Below are 20540 nucleotides of genomic sequence, written 5' to 3'. Positions count from 1 at the left end.
ATCAATGTCAAGGAGGTTTCAGGGAGCTGTGGGGTGGGAGAAGGGCTGAAGATTTCTTTCTCTCCTTTCTGACCTTCAGCAGAGCTGACTTTAATAAGGACCCACAACCTGGAGGACAGAGCTATTTATGTCTGCTGGATAAAAAGCCATGCTGAGGCTCAGGAAACCCCTGGCACTGCAAATCGTGAGGTTAAAAGGTGTCTGAGGGATTGTGGTGGGGAGAAATCCTATGCCTCTGTTTCCTACCCTCCACTCTAGACCCTGCTCGTGGCTGAACCCTGGTGGGGAGGACCCCTTGGTCCCCAAGAGCGTGGTGCTCTTTCCTCCACCTCTTCCTCAGGGCAGGCAATGCCACCTCAAGAGTTGGTAGCAAGAGACAAGGATTGCTGACTCCACAGGGGGTTTATCCCACAGGCCAAAGGCTCTACAGGGATCTCCACCCATCAAGAGCAGCAACACCAGGAGCTTCTGGACATTTGTGTCTCAACGTGCCCATAACCCCCTCACCTTGTACTCCTGGGCAGCCTCGCTCACGGGAACCACAGAATGGTCACGGTGCACCTTGGACCTGTCACACACCACGCAGATAAGCCTTCTGTCGTCTTGGCAGAAGAGCTTCAGGGGTTCCTGGTGCTCCTCGCACAAGTTCTCCCCTCTGTCCATCTCTCTGACCGGTTGCAGGTTCAAGCTCTTGGCTGCTTCAATCACGTTGGCCAACTCCCTGTTGGGGCGTAGTCTTTTTCGTGACACCATCTTTCTGCACTGGGGGCAGGAGAAGTTTTTGGTCAGTCCTTCCCAGCTCCGAGTGATGCACGACCGGCAAAAGCTGTGCCCACAGGAGATGGACACAGGGTCCTGGAATATTTCCAGGCAGATGGAGCAGCAGGCTTCATCCCGCAGGATTTCCACAGGCGTCCTGGCTGCCATGAAGAGCGACCAACCGAGCTCCTTTCCCTCTCAAATGATCAGAAAATTGAGAGATTTCTCTTCCTGATTCTACACCATTGGTTACACTGAGACCCAGCCCCTTCCCGGCAGGGCTTCAGGCAATACATTAACTCATACTGCTCTGGGAAGTAGCGGTTGGACAGCTGAGGAGGACAGGAATTGGAGACACCTTGCTATTTATTGTAGAAGCAGCTGCTTTAATCCAAAAAGGAGCTTGAGCAGACTGAAAATCACTTAATGACGGGGCTGAAAAAAGCTGGGAGGGAGGAAAAGAGTGGAAAAAGCCCTCCGGGGGTGTTTGTGGTTCTGCCTCCATCCCCCCTTTTTTGCTTGGGGTAGCAGCTCCCAGTTCCCCCCAGCCCTTACTGCTGCAGGAGGGAGAAGCAGAAGGTAAATAATTCCATAATTAAATCCGTTTTGAGCTGGTTTGTGTTGATGGTGCTGGGGGTGGGGAGGGAGTGTTTCCTCTGGGTTTTATTTTCTGCTTGTTTTCTTTTTACATTTTTCCTTTATTTTTATTTTCTGATTGTTTTATTGTCCGGCTATTGTTTATTGTCCACCTCTGGCTCAGTATTTATTTCATTCTTTTTTTTTTTTGGTGGGGGGCGCTGAAAAAACATCTAAAAAGCTTTATGTTTATCTGTAGGAGGCAAGAGACGGGATGGGAGAAGAGATTCTTATCCCGGGGGCACCCCCCCACCCCAAGAAGAAGGACAATCCGGGGGTGTCATCCTGCCTCCAGCCACCGCCGTGGGCTGAAAAATCTTGAGCTGGTGGGGAACTGGGAAAACTGGGATTTGGTGGGTTTCCAGCCTAGCACCTAGCACCTTTCCCTGCTGAGTTCTGGGGCCATGAGCCTTAAAAACCTTCAGGAAAAAAAAAGGGGGGGGGGGGGGGGGGCAGCAGAATTTGGGCCATAGCAGTTTGGATTTGAGCTTAATTCTCAAATTCCAGCAATTTCTGGGCTAAATCTGAGGGAGGAGGGAAATTCTGGGCTGAAAAGTGGATTTTTCTCTCTTTTTGGTGGCCAAAAAGTGTATTTTTCTCCTTTTTGGTGACTGAAAAGGGGATTATTCTCTTTTTGCTGCAGTTTTCGGCTGTTGCTGGGGCAGGATCCTGGATTTTTCGCCCTCGGGCATGAGACAAAAGCACTTTTTATTCATATCCATGTGCCCTTTCCAGACGTTTCTTCACCCGGCAACGATGTTTCCCCCTCCCAAGACCATGAATGAGAATAATATTCTCCTTTTAATATTTTTAACGTGCTTTTTGGGACACAAAGTTCTTTATTTTACCATAAGCCCAGTGTATTTGGGAGTATTTTCCCTCCATCCTCACTTATTATTTATTTTTTTTAACTTTTCCTCCATCACCTGCTGTTTTACCCCAAACCTCACCAAGCTCCAGGGCAGGAATAATTTCATGTTTGGGTGTTGGGGACACCCAAAACCGCTTCATCCATGAAACTTTCAAAAATCGAAACGATTGGGAAGAAAAAAACTAAAATATCTTTTTTGATTCTTACTTTTATGAACATAAAGGTTGGAAGATTCTCGCTGCACAATGAGGAAGGTCCAAAATGCAGCTGTTTTAATTTGCATTTCGCTGTTGTTAATAAACAAATGCACCTGGAAACCGTCCTACCAGGTTTTATATTTATATTTTTAGTAAATACAGAAGCTCTTAGAGGAGGTGCAGCTGCTGGGGATTTCAAGGGCTTTTTGGGGGTTTTCTGCTTTGCATTGGTGGATTCTTACCCTGTTTACTTGAATATTTTCTTGCAAATGCAAATATTTAACTATTTTCTTTGGGGACCAATTTTATTCCTCTTCAGAGAGACTGGAGTCTGTCTGTTTTACCGTGGGCTTTAGAAAAAGGTTAAAAATCCAGGAAAAGGTTAAAAATCTGAAGAATTTAGGGAAAAAAAACCTAATTTGTAAGAAGATTGTAGACAAATAGGCGTTTGTGGGAGGTTGTGAGAAGCAAGAATTCAGCGTGAACATTAAACAGCGTGAAAAGAAGAAAAGGAGCTTTGAGAAAAGTAAGATATTTAGGGGAAAAAAGGGCTGTGCCGAGAAACACCGAGGTTTTGGAGGGGATTATGAGCTTTTTATCATTTTATTTTCAGAGCATCCTGGCAAATCCCCGGAGCTGGAGAAGGACCTGGCTGGTTCTTGGGGTCTTCTTGATCCAGCTGACCTTGGTGGTGGTGGAGTTGAGGGACACGCTTGTCCCCGAAGGGTCCTTCTATCCCTTCAGTGGCCCTAGGGATGGCAGAAGCTCTTGGTGACGCAGGTACTTGAGCACAAAACCCTCTTTTTTTAGAGGATTTAAGAGCTGCCCCACATTGCGGGGGGGGGGGGGGGTGGTTTCTGCGGCTCCACTGGGTTTGAAGGACTATCCAGCCCCACCTGAGGGTCCCACCTTGGAGTTGGAGAAGTGGGGAAGCGATTTTTCGGAGAGGGGAGCGACAGGACGAGGGGGGGACGACCTGTTTTAAACTGAAAAGGGGGAGATTTAGATGAGATACTGGGGAGAAATTCTTTATTCTGAGGGTGGGGGAGACACTGGAAGGGGTTGCCCAGAGAAGCTGGGGATCCCTGGAGATGTTCAAGGCCAGCTTGGACGGTGGGAGGACAACCTGGTCTGGTGGGAGGTGTCCCTGCCCGTGGAACTGGGTGGTCTTTAAGGTCCTTTCCCACCCAAACAAGTCAGATTCCGACTGGGACAACGCCTCTCCAGCACAAACAAGAGCCAGCAGGAGCCAATAAAATCAAGCCTGGAAAAATAAAGCAAATCCTGTTGTTTTTTTAAGGGTGGAAACCATGAAATCGTTTCCTTTCCTGACATTTACATGAAGCATAAATGAAGGGAAATGGGTGGGGTTTTTTTGTCCCCTTGGGGGTAGAAAATACTCATTTCCCATGGAATAACTTCACAGCGTGAACAATAAGTCCCTTCATTCTTGCTTTTGGGCAGGCGAAGACTCGCCTGTGACGATGCCGTCGCAGCGGAGAGCAAGGGACGAAGGCACCAGTAAGAACCAGTTTTGTGCTGGGGATAGTCTGTTTTTGCAGATCGTGGCAGGGTTTTAGTGTCCTCCGGGCAGTTAAAATTGAATTAAAATAACTGGGGGGGGAGGGTGGGCGAGGCAAGCGCTGGGTCTGGTGGTTGAGATGGGGGATGGAGAGAATGGAATGGGGTCGGGGAGCCCTAAAAATCCTTGGAAGCTGATAAAAGCACCCCCAAACTGAGCCTGCCCCCCGCCTCCCCGCGCTTTGTGGCTGTGTTTTAAGGTGCTGAAGGCACCATGGTGGTGGTGGGGGGGGTTAGAAGAGCCTGGGGGCTGCTCCGTGCCTCTTCCACGCCCGTTTGTCCCCAGATTTTAGCCTCAAGTGCCTTAAGGACAAGAAGGTCCCCATCGGGGTCACCCTGGTGGTGGCGGTGTTGCTTCTCACCATCATCTCCCTGGCGGGTAAGTGGCTGAGGATGGAGGGATCTCCCTCACCCAAATTTCCTCCTCCCCCGGAGAAAAAAACACGGGTGCAGCCACAGGGGAATATATTCTTCTTCTTTCCAGTTAAAAAATGTCCCTCCTGCCCGAACTGCCCTCCTCCCGTCCTTCCCAGCTGCTGGGAAAAGGGGATCGGTTTCGGGGAGAAGTGTTTTTACTTCCTGGAGGAGGAAGCGGATTGGAATGGGAGCGCGAGCTCCTGCCTCGCTCTTGGAGCCCATTTGGCCACCATCGACAGCCAGGAAGAGCTGGTAAATGAGAAATCCCTGAGGAACTGGGGTGTCCACAGCTTCGGGGAAGGATACAAAGGATGCTTCCTTTTTATCCCCCTCCAGTATTTCCTCCTGCGCTACGGGAGTTCCTTACACTATTGGATCGGGCTCCGCAGGGAAAGTTCTGGACCTTGGAAATGGTTTAACGGGTCTCTCTACAACAATTTGTACGTCCCTGGCTTCTCTTGGAGGGTGTAACCATGTCCTGGGCTGAGGGTCAGGGATTCAATGCCAGAAGATAAAAATACATATCAATTTAATGAGGTGGGAGCAATTAAACACCGGTTTTTCCTTGAAGTGAAGCACGTGGACCATGGTCCGTGGATTTGTCCTGGCAGGGAGTCAAGGACATCCCTGGATGAACACACCCCCCACCCCCCGGGATCAACCAACTGAAAATATTCCCTTTTTATGGAGTGGGAGGCGGTTTTTATTCTCTGTGGGGTGGGTTGTTTGGTGGGATGGGGGGGTCCCTGCTCCTCCCAGTGCCGTTAAACCCCTGTGGGAGATGCTCAGATGCTGATTTGAGGCTGACGCCGACCCGTGTTCTTCCCTTAAAAGTTTTGATTGTTTTTTTTTTTTTTCATTTATTGGGGGCAGGTTCGATGTCCGGGGCATGGGACAATGTGCTTATATCAATCAGGACGGGATCAGCAGCGACTGGTGCTCCCAGACGAAATATTCCCTCTGCAGCCACCTGCAAAAACACCCTGGCAGGATCCAGAAGGATCCAGAAATCCTGAATTTCAGCTGAAAACTCCCCCCCTCCACAGAGAAGATCAACCCCGAGCTGTTATTAACCCCCCCTCCATGTGGCAGTGAGTCCTCATAGTGTCTATTTATTTATATTTTAAATTAAAAAAGGAGAAATGAGACGACGACACGGAGCCCTGACCAAAGGATCTTTACTCTTAGCCTGACCTCTAGTGTCTTTCTGGATTTTGCAGTTGGGAATATCGAGGAATATTCCAAAGGCTTGAAAAACTCCCTGCTTTTGGTGTCTTTTGGGGGTGTTTTTGTGGTGGATTTGGAGGAGCTGAAAGGCAAAGTGGAGAAATAAAAAGAGAATTTCTTGGAAGACACCCCCCCCAAGGAGCCACCCAACGGCTGCCCTGAGCTGTGTTTTGACACTGTCCCCCAGGAAATCCTGGTCCCAGAATTGGAAAATCATGGATTTGATGGATGGATGAGGAACTGGCTGGATGGCGGCACTCAAAGAGCTGTGGTCAACAGCTCCCATGTCCAAGGGGACACCAGTGACAAGTGGTGTTCTTCAGGGGTCAGTACTGGGACCAGCGCTGGTCACCATCATTGTTGGAGACATGGACACTGGGATTTGAGGGCACCCTCAGGAATTTTGCCGCTGAGAGACCTGGTGGGACTATGTGAACCTCATGAAGTGCAACCAGGCCAAGTGCAAGGTCCTGCACATGGGTCCCAAGCCCAAAGGCAGGCTGGGAGGAGAATGCCTGGAGAACAGCCCTGAGGAGAAGGACTTGGGGGTGTTGGTGGATAGGGGTTCTGCTCCACACTGGGGAGACCCCTCCCCCCAGTGCTACCTCCAGCTCTGGGGCCACTAACAGCAGAAGGACATGGGACCTGTTGGAGCGGGGCCAGAGGAGGCCACGGAGATGCTGGGAGGGCTGGAGCCCCTCTGCTGTGAGGACAGGCTGAGGGAGTTGGGGGGAGTTCAGCCTGGAGAAGAGAAGGCTCTGGGGAGACCTTCAAGTCCCTTCGAGTCCCTCAAGGGGGTTCCAGGAAAGCTGGGGAGGGACTCTTGATCAGGGAGGGGAGCCATAGGATGAGGGGAAAGGGATTTAAGCTGAAAAAGGGGAGATTTAGATGAGATATTGGGAAGAAATGAGGAAGAAATGAGTGAGATATTGGGAAGAATATGATATTGGGAAGAAATGAGTAAGACCATGGCCCAGGTTGCCCAGAGAAGCTGTGTCTGCCCCATCTCTGGAAGGGTTCAAGGGAAGTTGGGGGTCTTGGAGCAACCTGGTCTGGTGGGAGGTGTTGCTGCCCAGGGCAGGGGAGTTTGAACTCGATGAGTTTTAAGGTCCCTTCCAACCCGAACCATTCTATGATTCTATGGATAAAGACGGCTTAAGACAACAGTTACGGTAGAAGAAAATAACATTATTAATTGTAAAAAAATATACAAAATAAAGTGATACACCACCAGTCGCCCTCAGCACCTGAGGACTGATTGCCCATCCCATCCCGAGCAGTGATGGAGGATCCCAGCCCCCCAGCAGCCCCTGTTTCTATCCCCAGCAGGAGGTCTGTGGGGTGGAATATCCCTTTGGCCATCTCGTCCTGGCCGTGCTCCCTCTCGGCTGCGAGGGGAAGCTGGAAAAGCCCTTGAACTGATGGGAACATTTCTCAGCCACGTATAAAAATGTGTGACGAATGTCATTCTCACACTAAATCCTAAACAGAGCCCATACCAGAAAGAAAATTAACTCCATCAAAGCTGAAACAAGGACACCTCACCCTGCTCAGAGCCTCCCAGCACCAAGGAGGACCCCACAGCAGCCCCTGTCCCCGGCCCCTCACTCCCCCTCTTCTCCCTCGGCTGGGGCAGGGCAGAGAGGGACATCTCCTGCAGGGGCCAGGAGAGGAGAGCAGGGAGTCTCTGGAGAAGGGCAGGGGGTGCTGGAAGCTGTGGTAGGGCTGGAAGTGGGGCTGAGACTCTAGGGGGTGCTGCGCGTGAGGCACAGCTGGGTTTCAACTTTTCCCACCCTAAACCAGGGACGCAGGGTCTCCCCGTGGAATGAGGCTGGTGGGAAAGTGAAGATTTCAATCCCAGTGTCGGCGTTGAGGAAAGTCACCAGCCCCTGTGTGCAGTCCAGACAGACCCAGATCCTCCTGGGGACCAGGGATTTGGAAAGGACAGTGGGAGGAGAGGTGAGAGCCTCAAACTGCCCTCTCCAGTACCACAACACCCAGACATCTACTCCAGGGCTCAGGAACACTTTCCTCTTCCTCTCCACGGACTCTCTGGCCACTCCAACCCCCCACCATGAATCACCTCCCACCTCCCCCTTCACCTCCACCTCCCAGCAGTGCTTCCCCTCCCAGAATCTCTCCAGGCCCAGCACACAACGCCAATAACTAAATCTCTCGGGCATCTCGGGTAGGTTCAGCTGTTCGGGTCCGTATCTCACACTTCTCAAATCCTCCGACAGGACAAGTTCAGAATGAGCCGTGTTTGGATCCAGGGTCACCACATCTACAGGGAACAGGAGGAGCGGAGCATCAGCGCTCAGTCCTGGGCAGGTTTCACTCCCCCCCTGGGCCAGGATGTGCCCCACAGGGCAGGAGAGTGGGCATCTCCTTCCTCCTTTCCATCCCCATCATGGCCATGGCCAAGCTCAGTCCAGTGGGAAGAGGCACTGGTGGGACCTTGGAGGCAGATGGCACCTCTGGGGCACCACGGTGTAACTCAGAACAGGGTGGAACGGCAAGAAAACGGGGTGAGATCCATGCCAGTGCCGTGGTCTGGGGGGTCTGAGTCACCAACACGCCCAGGCATGACCAGTCCCTTCACTGGACAGCCCAGTTACACCTCGCACAGAGGGAAAGGGAGAAGAACCACCCATAAAACAACATAAAATTAAAAAAAAAAATACAGATTACCTGGATTTTCAGGAAGCAGAAACTTTCTCCAAGCTACAAGGAGAGACAAGAGCAGGTCACATCCCATGGCCGGTCCCCAGTGGCTCTGGTCAGGGGAGAGGGTCCAGCCCTGCTCTGGTGTCCCAGAGCTGCCCACCCCCCACAGACACATCCCCTTGGGGTTTCCCAGACCCAGGGGATGCAGGGATGGAGGGGACGTGCAAGGGGGAAGGGGCTGAGCACAGAGAGGCAGGAAGAAGACACCAAGCCAGGAGGAGGTCACGGAGACTCACCCAGTGAGGCAGCTCCTTTCACTGGAAAAGAAAAAACAGAAGTAAAGAGTGTTCAGAGAGAACATCTTCTCATCACATGCCTGCAACCACAGGAGTGGGCAGATCCCAAACTCCTCTTTTTTGGGGATTGGGAAAACACCCCCCAAACCCTCTGATCCCTCCAGCCTGGTCAAGTCCCACAAACTCTCCACAGAGTCTCTGGTGAGGGGAGAGGGTCCATCTCTGCTCTGGTGTCTCCAAGATGACCACCCTCCCAGGCACCTCCCCTCGGGGCTTTCCTGGACCCATGGGATGCAGGGATGGAGAGGACGGGCAAGAGGGGAAGGGGCCAGGCAGAAAGCACCCGGTAGAGGACATGGAACCAGGAGGAGCTCATGGAGACTCACCCAGTGCTGCATCTTGTTGCTCTGGAAAGGAAAAAACAAAATCATTGAGTGATGAGAGGGGACAGCTTCTCACCCCATGGAGTGAGCAGGCAGAGCTTGGGCTGAGCCCAAACTCCTTCTCTTTGGGAAGCAGGAAAAGTCTCGTCTCCTTGGATCCCAGGGGTGTGAGTGGATCCCTCCCCTCCTATTCCCCACCCCAGCACACCCAGGCACTCCGCAGTTAGGCCTGACTTAAGCAGAGATTTCAGGCTCAGCCTGATTTAAGCTCACTCAATACTGCTCCACACTTCTTCCCATGAGTCAGGACACCTCCCGTGCCCAGTTCCCAACCCCAGTGCTCTCCAGTCCCCTTCTGGGCTCCATCAACCCAATTCAATGACCACAGAAACATCAAGAACCATCCAAAGACACATCCCTTCATGGGGGCTCCTTTCTCAGGAGGCTTTGCTGGTGGCAGGGGCAAGAAGGACTCACCCAGTTCTCTGGACTGCACCACTGGAAAGCAAAGGCAGAGGAAGAGGAGGTCAGGAGAACAGCTACTTCATCACTGGGACCATCTCCCCAGGGTCTCTAGGACCTTCCCACCAGCAAGATGCTCTGCCCATGCTCCCTCTCCTCCCAACCATACCCCATGTCCTTCTCCCCATCCTTCCTTTGCCCAAAAAGCTTCTTTAATGAAGGCAAAACCTGTTCTGACACAACTCTGATCCCGTTCTGCGTACATCCATGGGCCTCACTCCACCCTGAGCCCCTCCACTCCATCCCGACCACCACAAACTCACCTTTCCTTCGGAAGAGATAAACAATGACACCAAAACACATCAGTAAAAGTAGGAGGAGCACACCCAGAGCTGCCATCCAGGGACGGGCATTGTGGAAAAAGGGAGCTGAGAAACAAAAGAAACATCAGGAAAAGGCCTCGTTTTACACTCCCCTGTGTGAGGAGAAGAAAAAAGCCAAAACAACCCCAAAGTTCCAGCTCCTAAAGCCTTGTGCTTGGAGCCCTGGGCTCAAGGAGACATCCTCCTCCTCATCCCATGGACACCCCAAAGCTCCGCTGAAGCACACCAGGCTCAGGTGATCTCCTGCGCTAAAACTCACCTGTGGGTGCAACCCCTTCCCCTTCCCGTACCCCCCGCATGTTTCTCCAGCCCCCTGAGATCAAACCCCCCCAAACAGCGCAGCCAACCCCAGCCCTGCTGCCATCCTGCACCTGAGATGTGCAGGGACGACACCTCCTCCTGCTCCAGGCGGCTGTTCCTCACCACGCACGACACGTTCCCCTCTCCCTTCCCGCTCACAACGATGACATCTTGGATCTCAAAGAGGCCCCTCTCATCAGGGGAACGTCTCAGGGAGACCGAGGGGAGATGCTGCCCGCCGGCATCCTTCCACAGCAGCTGCGGTGGCGGGTACCAGCCGGCCGATCGACACACCACCCGGATGCCTCCGTCCTCGTAAGCCTCCAGAGAGAGGAGAGGGACAGAGCCCATGGCTGGGGGAAGAGCCCAGGGTTGCCCTGAGTTAGGGATGGACCCAGCTCAAAGGCCAAGACCGAATCCCAGACCAGACACATCAGAGGGTGCCCAGGGGGCTGTGGCCGGCCATGTGCTCCTCACACCACCAAACCCACCCCAACGTCTGCAGGAACCGGAGAGCACTGATGCCAAATGACCCCAGATCTCCCATAAAACAGCCTGGCAGAGGAGTACCCAGCGGCTGAGGTTTGGCACCTCAAGGCACCGTCTCTGCATTGACACAGCATCATGAGGACACCACAGACACCCAAAGCCACCGCGTCTGTGCCGCTCTGCCCCAAAAACTCCTCCAGCACCACGTGCGTACTCCCTCCTGATCAGGCATGGATGGGAAGAGACCCCTCACACCCGACCTCTCTCAATGGCACTTGGCGTTTGCCACTAAATAGATCAACATGAGAATAGGAGAGAGCTCTGGGAGGGACACACCAACCCAGGGACACCTGCACCATCCCCACAAAAGACAACAGCGGCCACAAACCTGCCACCTCCAGGTCCACTGTAGCTTCTCCATAAGAGGCAGCATCTTGCACAATGCAGACGTACTGGCCATCATCAGAGGGTCTCAACCCAGAGATTCGCAAGTCCAGGCTCCCACTGGAGAGACCATCTCTGGACAACTCTGTCCTTCCAGAGTATTCCTCCATCTGTGCCCCGACCAGATCCTCTCCGTTTCGGTAGAGGTGCACCGTTTCAGAGACCAGGTGCCGGATCCACCTGATCTCCAAGCTCCGAGCATCCACATGTGGGGACAAGTGACACGGCAGCACGACGTCCTGCCCCACGGTGGCAAGGAGAGGTCGACCTGGTCCCACCACTCTGAACTCCGCTGGGTGACAGAGAAGGACACAGAGAAACAGAGATTGCACCCATGTTAATTTACAGGCATCGCATGGCAAGGGGCCAACTTGGCGTGAGTGGTGCCTGCTCCATCCTGTGGGTGTTGGTTTGCCCTCCCAGTGGCCCAAAGACACTGGAGAAACTGGAGAGGGAGGGGGAGGACTTGAAGGAGAAGGAGGCTTCCTGGGGGTGGGAATCTGCTCCAGAATATCGTGACCCCCACCCCAGCCAGCCCTGGTAGAAGGGACAAAGGCTTTGGGGGAGCACCACAGGGTGGGACTGAAGATGTCCCAGGGCAATGGACATGTGGCATCACAAGCCCAAGGGAAAGTGAAAGCCATACGCGGCTGAGCTCTGGGCTCAATTCATCCTGCCCCACGGCACCTCCCGTGACCCACATCTGCCACCCGGAGCACGATCAGCCTCCCCCAGCCCTGCAGGATCCCTACCTGATCCCAGCTGGAGGAGGTGGAGAGTCAGGAAATGACTGAGCAGGCACCATGGGCTCGTGGGGAACGCCACCTGCTGCTGGAGCTGGAGAAGAGGGTGGGAAGGGAGGCAGAGGGAGGGCAAGGGGGGGTTACAGCCACCACAGAGGGGATGGGGAAGAACGGCTGCACCTACCCCCAATGAGGCTCCAGAAATCCCACCAAACCACCTGCACCCTGACGTCAGAAGGAACCCTCGGTCAAGGGCAGGACCAAGCGCTTGGCTCCCGGTGCATCCCCTTCTCTGCCCCACTGCCCTAACCAGGATTTACTCAAAATCCCTTCCAAAGACTTTAAATTCATTAAATATTCTTAATCCCCTGCGGAAAGGAAATTCACTCACCCGAGGTGTAGGAGCTGCACCCAACATCTCCAACCTTTGCCTGGTTCCAAGGTCCAGAATTCTCAGGAGCGGTTTAAGGCTCCACCTCCCATATTGTTGTGATCTCGGGTTCTTCATCCAGAGATGATCCACATCAGCAATTCCACAGTCATAAAAGTAAACACCAAGGGCAAAGCACCAAAGGGAACCCATCACCCTCCCCGTTCCTGGATGGGAGGGGCTGGAGGTGGCTTTTTCCAGGGCCGCGCCTCTCCCAGCAGCCTGTGCTGGGACAGAGACATTGGCGAGGTTTTGCACCCATAAATAAGTGGTTCTTTTTCCCCAAAAAGGGCTGGTTTTCCTGTGTACGGACATTGTCAAAAGGAAGGAGCAAACCCCCAAGCAGACCACGATGAATCGCCACCTGTTCTGCCTCTGCTCCATCCATCTCTTGGGGGTTTTTATTGGTGTTTCAAGATATTTCTCTATTTGGGAAGAAAACTCAGCAGTCCATCGGTCCCAGGAACCAAAAAAAGGAGGAAAAGAACTGAAAATGAAGGATAATAAGGTTTGTTTTGGGGGAATCATGTAAAGCTGAGAGCTTGGTTGTGATTTTTGGAGATGGCTGATGAGCCCAGCAGTGTCCCTGCAGCCCCACAACAGCCGGGAGCTTGTGGGGAGCGAGGAATGAGGGCACAAGATGGGATTGGGGGGGCTTTGAGTGTCGGGATACCCCAGCTGTACCCTGTCACCTAGGGGACCTCAGGTGCCTGGGGAGGACGTGTCCCCTGCTGTCCCCAATGTCCCACCATATACATGGGGAGCCCATGTCCAAAGTAAGGGTTGCGAGGAGGTTCATGGGGAGCTGTACCCATAGCTCCCATAGGGGTAGGAACCAGGGGGGGTCATAGCCAGCTCCGGGGGGGTCCCTGGGGTCATCCCCAGATGTGGGGAGGGGGACCAGGGTGAGCCGCGAGGGGTGTCAGGAACCCGTACCCAGCCCTAGCGGGCGGGGGAATAAGGAGAAGGGGAGATAAAGAGGGCCCATAACTTCCCGGGTTGGTGCAGCATGGGGGGGTTCCAGAGCCTGGTCCAGGCATCCTCCCCCCGTTACCTGCACGGCAGCATCACCTGGAGCGGATCCGTTTATCGGAACCTGCTCCGGTCATGGGAACTGACCCCGGTAGCCGGCAATTCCCAGTCTGGGCTTTGTTCTTGGTTCCCGCAGCCCCAGCCCCTTCCTGCGTGTCCCCCTGCCCCTTCCCACATCCTGCTGGGCTCAGCCACCCCCGGTCACCGATCCAGGGCCACCCCCGGTCCCCACAGCAGCGGCTGTCAATAACACGAAATATCGCTGTAAAATAGCCCCGGGCTGGGAATTCCTTCCACTCTCAGAAGTTTCCTCTTCTGCGGCACCACCTAAAGCTCCTCTGGGACAAAGATGCTTCCACGTACAGAGCCAAAAATCCCCCAAATAAACAAAAAGGCACAGCCGTCTTCACCCAGTGCCCAACTGGGAAGGGAATTGGGTAGAGAAAAAGCAGTTTTCTTCAGAAAAGGGTCATGGGGGCAGGAGGATGCTCAGAGTTAGTACAGTGTCGGGCAGAGCCCAGGGGATGCAAGGGGTTGTAAGGGGTTGCAAGAGATTCCAGAGGGGTCCAAGAGGGGTTCCCAAAGGTTGAAGAGGTTGCAAGGGGATCCGAAGGGATACAAGGGGTTCAAGGTGTTCCAAGCAGGGTTCTGAGTGGTACCGAGGGGATCCAAGAGGATCCAAGAGGTTCCAGGGGACCGGAGAGGATTGGAGGGTGTTCCAAGTGGAATGCGAGGGCATCCAAGAGGTGCCAAGGGGTTCCAAGGAGTTTCAAGTGGATCCAAGAAGATGCAAGAGGGTTCAAGGAGTCGAACGGATTCAAGGGGATGGAAGGGGGTTGAAGGGGATCCAAGAGATTCCAAGGGGTTCTAAGGGGGTTGAAGGGGTTGCAAGGGGATCCGAGGGGATACAAGGGGTTGCAAGAGGTTCCAAGCGGGGTTCTGAGTGGTACTGAGGGGATCCAAGGGGATCCAAGAGGTTCCAGGGGATCTGAGGGGATTGGAGGGGGTTCTGAGTGGAATCCGAGGGGATCCAAGAGGCGGCAAGGGGTTCCAAGGAGTTTCATGGTAATCCAAGAAGATGCAAGAGGTTCAAGGAGTCCAAGGGATCCAAGGGGATCAAAGAGGGTCAAAGAGGATCCAGGAGGTTCCAAGGGCACCCAAAGGGTTCTAAGGGGCTTCCAAGAGGTTGCAAGGGGATACAATGGGTTCCAGGAAAGTCCATGAGGGTCCAAGAGGTCCCTTGCCCCTCAGCATGTTTTAACCCAGACAGCAGCTCCTTCACTCCGCCCCCAAACTCCCCCACCAGGGTGGAGAGGAGAGGGAGAAAAGGAGGGGAAAACACCTCGTGGGTTGGAATAAAGAGAACACTTTAAGACAACAGTTACGGTAGGGTAAAATAACATTATTAATCGTAAAATAATATACAAAATAAAGGGATACAACACCAGTTGCCCTCAGCACCTGAGGACTGATAGCCAATGTCATCCCCAGCAGTGATGGAGGGTCCCAGCCCCCCAGCAGCCCCTGTTTCTATCCCGAGCAGGACGTCTGTGGGGTGGAATATCCCTTTGGCTTCCTCGTCCTGGCCGTGCTCCCTCTCGGCTGCGAGGGGAAGCTGGAAAAGCCCTTGACTGATGTGAACATTTTTCAGCCACGTATAAAAATGTGTGTGATCAAGGTCATTCTCACACTAAATCCAAACATCAGCAGCTACTAGAAGAAAATTAACTCCATCAAAGCTGAAACAAGGACACCCCCCTTTCTCGGAGCCTCCCAGCACTGTGGGGGATCCCACAGCAGCCCCGGTTCCCTTCCCCTCACTCCCCTTCTGCTCCCTGGGCTGGGGCAGGGCGGAGAGGGACATCTCCTGCAGGGTCCAGGAGAGGAGAGCAGGGAGTCTCTGGAGAGGGACGGGGTTTGCTGGAGGCTTTGGTGGGGCTGGAAGTGGGGTTGAGGGGCTGGCGGGTGCTGCCCCTGAGGCACAGCTCAGTTTTCCATGTTTCCACCCTAAACCAGGGGCGCAGGGTCTCCCCGTGGAATGAGGCTGGTGAGAAAGTGAAGATCTCGCCCCCGGTGTCGGCGTTGAGGAAAGTCACCAGCCCCTGTGTGCAGTCCACACAGACCCAGATCCTCCTGGGGAGTGGGGACTGCGACAGGACGGTGCGAGTAGATGTGAGAGCCTCAAACTGCCCTTCCCAGCACCGAACTGCCCAGATCCCTTCTTCAGGACTCAGGAACACTTTCCTCTTCCTTTCCATGGACTCTCTGGCCACTCCAACACCCCACACTGAATCACCTCCCACCTCCCCCTTCACCTCCACCTCCCAGCAGTGCCTCCCCTCATGGAACCTCTCCTGGCCCAGCACACAGAACCAATAACTAAATCTCTCGGGGTTGTTGGGCAGGTTCTGCGTTGTGGTTCCAAATGTCACACTTCTCAAATCCTTTGACAGGACAAGCAGTGGATGAGCCGTGTTTGGATCCAGGTTCACCACGTCTGCAGGGAACAGGAGGAGCCAGAGCATCAGCGCTCAGTCCTGGGCAGGTTTCACTCCCCCCCTGGGCCAGGATGTGCCCCAAGGGCAGGAGAGTGGGCATCTCCTTCCTCCTCTCCATCCCCACCATGGCCACCACCAAGCTCAGTCCCATGGGAAGAGGCACTGGTGGGACCTTAGAGGAAGATGGAACCTCTAGGGCACCACGGTGTAACTCAGAATGGGGTGGAAGGGCAAGAAAACGGGGTGAGATCCATCCCAGTGCCGTAGTCTGGGGGGTCTGAGTCACCAACACGCCCAGGCATGGCCAGTCCCTTCACTGGACAGCCCAGTTACACCTCGCACAGAGGGAAAGGGAGAAGAACCACCCATAAAACAACATAAAATAATTTTAAAAAATCCACATTACCTGGATTCTCAGGAAGCAAAAACTTTCTCCAAGCTACAAGGAGAGACAAGAGCAGGTCACATCCCATGGCCGGTCCCCAGTGGCTCTGGTCAGGGGAGAGGGTCCAGCCCTGCTCTGGTGTCCCAGAGCTGCCCACCCCCCACAGACACATCCCCTTGGGGTTTCCCAGACCCAGGGGATGCAGGGATGGAGGGGACGTGCAAGGGGGAAGGGACTGAGCACAGAGAGGCAGGAAGAAGACACCAAGCCAGGAGGAACTCACGGAGACTCACCCAGTGCTGCATCTCGTTGCTCTGGAAAGGAAAAACAGAAGCAATGAGTGATGAGAGGGGACAGCTTCTCACCCCACGGCCAATCCTTTCGGAGTGGGCAGAGCTTGGGCACATCCCAAACTACTTCTGTCTAGGGACTTGGAACAGACCCCCAAAGCCTGTGAATGGCTCCCTCCAGCCTGGTTATGTCCCACAGCTGGTCCCCAGGAACTCTGGGTATGGAAGAGGGTCCAACCCTGCTCTGGTGTTCCTGAGCTGCCCACCCTTGCAGGCACCTCCCCTGGGGGTTTCCCCTGACCCAAGGGATACAGGGATTGAGGGGATGTGCAAGAGGGGAAGGGACTGAGCACAGAGAGACAGGAAGAGGACACAAAACTGGGAGGAGCTCACGGAGACTCACCCAGTGCTACAGCTCGTTTCCCTGGAAAAGAAAAAACAGAAGAATGAGTGATCAGAAAAAACATCATCTCATCACACCTGCAACCACAGGAGTGGGAAGATCCCAAACTCCTCCTTTCTGGGGAGTGGGAAAACACCCCCCAAACCCTGTGAATGGCTCCCTCCAGCCTGGTCAAGTCCCACAAACTCTCCCCAGAGACTCTGGTGAGGGGAGAGAGTCCATCTTCATTCTGGTGTCCCTGAGATGCCCAGCCACACAGGCACATCTCCTCGGCGTTTCCCCAGACCCATGGGATGCAGGGATGGAGGTGACAGGCAAGAGGGGAAGGGGCCAAGCACAAAGCACTCCAGACAGGACACCCAGCCAGGAGGCACTCACGGAGACTCACCCAGTTCTGCATCTTGTTTCCCCAGAAAGGAAGAAACAAAATCAATGAGCGATGAGAGGGGACAGCTTCTCACCCCATGGAGTGAGCAGGCACAGCTTAGGCTGAGCCCAAACTCCTTCTCTTTGGGAAGCAAGAAAAGTCTCGTCTCCTTGGTTCCTGGGAGTGTGGGGGGCTCCCTCCCCTCCTATCCCCACCCCAGCACACCCAGGCACTCCGCAGTTACACCTGACTTAAGCAGAGATTTCAGGCTCAGCCTGATTTAAGCTCACTCAATACTGCTCCACACTTCTTCCCATGAGTCAGGACACCTCCCGTACCTGGTTCCCAACCCCAGTGCTCTCCAGTCCCCTTCTGGGCTCCATCAACCCACATCAATGACCACAGAAACATCAAGAACCATCCAAAGACACCTCCCTCCCAGGGGGCTCCTTTCCCAGGAGGCTTTGCTGGTGGCAGGGGACAGAAGGACTCACCCAGTTCTCTGGACTGCACCACTGGAAAGCAAAGGCAGAGGAAGAGGAGGTCAGGAGAGCAGCTGCTTCATCACTGGGACCATCTCCCCAGGGTCTCTTGGACCTTCCCACCAGCAAGATGCTCTGCCCATGCTCCCTCTCCTCCCACCCACAACCTGTGTCCTTGTCCCCATCCTTCCTTTGCCCAAAAAGCTTCTTTAATGAAGGCAAAACCTGTTCTGACACAACTCTGATCCCGTTCTGCGTACATCCATGGGCCTCACTCCACCCCAAGCCCCTCCACTCCATCCCCCCCACCACAAACTCACCTTTCCTTCGGAAGAGATAAGCAATGACACCAAAACACATCAGTAAAAGCAGGAGGAGCACACCCAGAGCTGCCATCCAGGGACGGGCATTGTGGAAAAAGGGAGCTGAGAAACAAAAAAAACATCAGGAAAAGGCCTCATTTTACACTCCCCTGTGTGAGGAGAAGAAAAAAGCCAAAACAACCCCAAAGTTCCAGCTCCTAAAGCCTTGTGCTTGGAGCCCTGGGCTCAAGGAGACATCCTCCTCCCCATCCCATGGACACCCCAAAGCTCCCCTGAAGCACACCAGGCTCAGGTCATCTCCTGTGCTAAAACTCACCTGTGGGTGCAACCCCCTCCCCTTCCCGTACCCCCCGCATGTTTCTCCAGCCCCCTGAGATCAAACCCCCCCCAAACAGCGTGGCCAACCCCAGCCCTGCTGCCATCCTGCACCTGAGATGTGCAGGGACGACACCTGCTCCTGCTCCAGGCGGCTGTTCCTCACCACGCACGACACGTTCCCCTCTCCCTTCCCACTCACAACGATGACATCTTGGATCTCAAAGAGGCCCCTCTCGTCAGGGGAACGTCTCTGGGAGACCGAGGGGAGATGCTGCCTGCCGGCATCCTTCCACAGCAGCTGCGGTGGCGGGTACCAGCCGGCCGATCGACACACCACCCGGATGCCTCCGTCCTCGTAAGCCTCCAGAGAGAGGAGAGGGACAGAGCCCATGGCTGGGAAAAGAGCCCAGGGTTGCCCTGAGTTAGGGATGGACCCAGCTCAAAGGCCAAGAACCCCATGCCAGACACATCAGAGGGTGCCCAGGTGGCTGTAGGGCCGGCCACATGCTCCTCACACCACCAAACCCACCCCAACGTCTGCATCAACCGGAGAGCACTGATGCCAAATAACCCCAGATCTCCCATAAAACAGCCTGGCAGAGGAGCACCCAGCGGCTGAGCTTTGGCACCTCAAGGCACCGTCTCTGTATTGACACAGCATCATGAGGACACCACAGAGACCCAAAGCCACCGCGTCTGTGCCGCTCTGCCCCAAAAACTCCTCCAGCACCACGTGCGTACTCGGTAAGCACGGATGGGAAGAGACCCCTCACACCCGACCTCTCTCAATGGCACTTGGCGTTTGCCACTAAATAGATCAACATGAGAATGGGACAGAGCTCTGGGAGGGACACACCAACCCAGGGACACCTGGAACATCCCCAGGAAACACCACAGCAGCCACAAACCTGCCACCTCCAGGTCCACTGTAGCTTCTCCATAAGAGGCAGCATCTTGCACAATGCAGACGTACAGGCCATCATCAGAGGGTCTCAAGCCAGAGATTCGCAAGTCCAGGCTCCCACTGGAGAGACCATCTCTGGACAACTCTGTCCTTCCAGCGTATCCCTCCATCTGCTTGCCATAGTGGTCCTCTCCATTTCGGTAGAGGTGCACCGTTTCAGAGACCAAGTGCCGGATCCACCTGATCTCCAAGCTCCGAGCATCCACGCGTGGGGACAAGTGACACGGCAGCACAACATCCTGCCCCACGGTGGCAAGGAGAGGTCGTCCTGGTCCCACCACTCTGAACTCCGCTGGGTGACGGAGAAGGACACAGAGAGACAGAGATTGCACCCACGTTAATTTACAGGCATCGCATGGCAAGGGGCCAGCCTGGCGTGAGCGGTGCCCGCTCCATCCCGCGGGCGTTGCTTTGTCCTCCCAGTGGCCCGCAGACACTGGAGAAACAGGAGAGGGAGTGGGAGGACTCAAAGCAGAAGTAGGTTTCCTGGGGTGGGGTCCTGCTCCAGAAAGTTGTGCCCCTCACCCCAAAAAATTACACCCACCCTGAAAATGACCCCCACCTCACCCCAGCCAGCCCCGGTAGAAGGGACAAAGGCTTTGGGGGAGCACCACAGGGTGGGACTGAAGATCTCCCAGGGCAATGGACATGTGGCATTACCAGACCAAGGGAAAGTGAAAGCAATGCACGGCCGAGCTCTTGGCTCAGCTCCTCCTGCCCCATGGCACCCCCCCCGCCCCACATCTGCCACCCGGAGCAGGATCAGCCCCCCCAGCCCTGCAGGATCCCTACCTGATCCCAGCCGGAGGAGGGGGAGAGTCAGGAAATGACTGAGGAGGCACCATGGGCTCGTGGGGAACCCCATCTGCTGCCGGAGCTGGAGAAGAGGGTGGGAAGGGAGGCAGAGGGAGGGCAAGGGGGGGTTACAGCCACCACGGAGGGGATGGGGAAGAAGGGCTGCACCTGCCCCCCACACCACTCCATAAATCCCACCAAACCACCTGCACCCTGACATCGGAAGGAACCCTTGGTCGAGGGCAGGGCAGGGCAGGACAGGATCCACGCGCGGCTCCCGGTGCAGCCCCTCCTCTGCCCCACTGCCCTCCCCGGGATTTACTCAAAATCCCTTCCAAAGACTTTAAATTCATTAAATATTCTTAATCCCCTGTGGAAAGGAAATTCACTCACCCGAG

The 20540-nt window shown here is 54.6% G+C and overlaps 3 protein-coding genes across 5 annotated transcripts; 1 reads left to right on the top strand and 2 right to left on the bottom strand.

Annotated features, from left to right (window-relative positions):
• Nucleotides 1-1036: 1036 nt before the first annotated feature.
• LOC141476176 (C-type lectin domain family 2 member E-like) lies at nucleotides 1037-6930 on the top strand. Of its 3 annotated transcripts, XM_074164783.1 has the most exons (7): nucleotides 1037-1338; nucleotides 1595-1721; nucleotides 3077-3243; nucleotides 3928-3984; nucleotides 4331-4423; nucleotides 4529-4713; nucleotides 5335-6930. In XM_074164783.1, exons 3-7 carry the CDS (start codon nucleotides 3219-3221, stop codon nucleotides 5554-5556), a joined length of 582 nt encoding a protein of 193 aa, XP_074020884.1. In that variant the 5' UTR covers nucleotides 1037-1338; nucleotides 1595-1721; nucleotides 3077-3218; the 3' UTR covers nucleotides 5557-6930. The 3 variants fall into 3 exon arrangements, with proteins under 3 accessions (XP_074020884.1, XP_074020886.1, XP_074020885.1); XM_074164784.1 differs by lacking the exons at nucleotides 1037-1338; nucleotides 1595-1721; nucleotides 3077-3243 and adding an exon at nucleotides 4798-4901 and having other exon boundaries at nucleotides 3948-3978; nucleotides 4559-4713; nucleotides 5335-6924; XM_074164785.1 differs by lacking the exons at nucleotides 1037-1338; nucleotides 1595-1721; nucleotides 3077-3243; nucleotides 5335-6930 and adding an exon at nucleotides 4798-5028 and having other exon boundaries at nucleotides 3849-3984.
• A 362-nt stretch (nucleotides 6931-7292) lies between these two features.
• LOC141476124 (butyrophilin subfamily 3 member A2-like) lies at nucleotides 7293-12273 on the bottom strand. The gene is given in 10 exon segments (XM_074164727.1): nucleotides 7293-7972; nucleotides 8380-8412; nucleotides 8652-8672; nucleotides 9038-9058; nucleotides 9512-9532; nucleotides 9820-9924; nucleotides 10251-10532; nucleotides 11057-11404; nucleotides 11865-11949; nucleotides 12247-12273. Coding segments are annotated over 10 exon segments (1623 nt in total).
• Nucleotides 12274-15134: 2861 nt separating this feature from the next.
• On the bottom strand, nucleotides 15135-20212 carry LOC141476153 (butyrophilin subfamily 1 member A1-like). Its single transcript, XM_074164756.1, has 8 exons — nucleotides 20140-20212; nucleotides 19292-19639; nucleotides 18495-18776; nucleotides 18063-18167; nucleotides 17755-17775; nucleotides 16894-16914; nucleotides 16222-16254; nucleotides 15135-15814 (listed from the first exon to the last, which is right to left on the bottom strand). The coding sequence occupies exons 1-8, from the start codon at nucleotides 20210-20212 to the stop codon at nucleotides 15135-15137; spliced, it is 1563 nt and encodes a 520-aa protein (XP_074020857.1).
• Nucleotides 20213-20540: the final 328 nt, after the last annotated feature.

This window comes from Numenius arquata, chromosome 28 (genome assembly GCF_964106895.1).
Source record: "Numenius arquata chromosome 28, bNumArq3.hap1.1, whole genome shotgun sequence".
NCBI classification, from domain to species: Eukaryota; Metazoa; Chordata; class Aves; order Charadriiformes; family Scolopacidae; genus Numenius; species Numenius arquata.
Note: the sequence above shows the minus strand (reverse complement) of the source record. Positions and strands in the feature narration are given on the sequence as shown.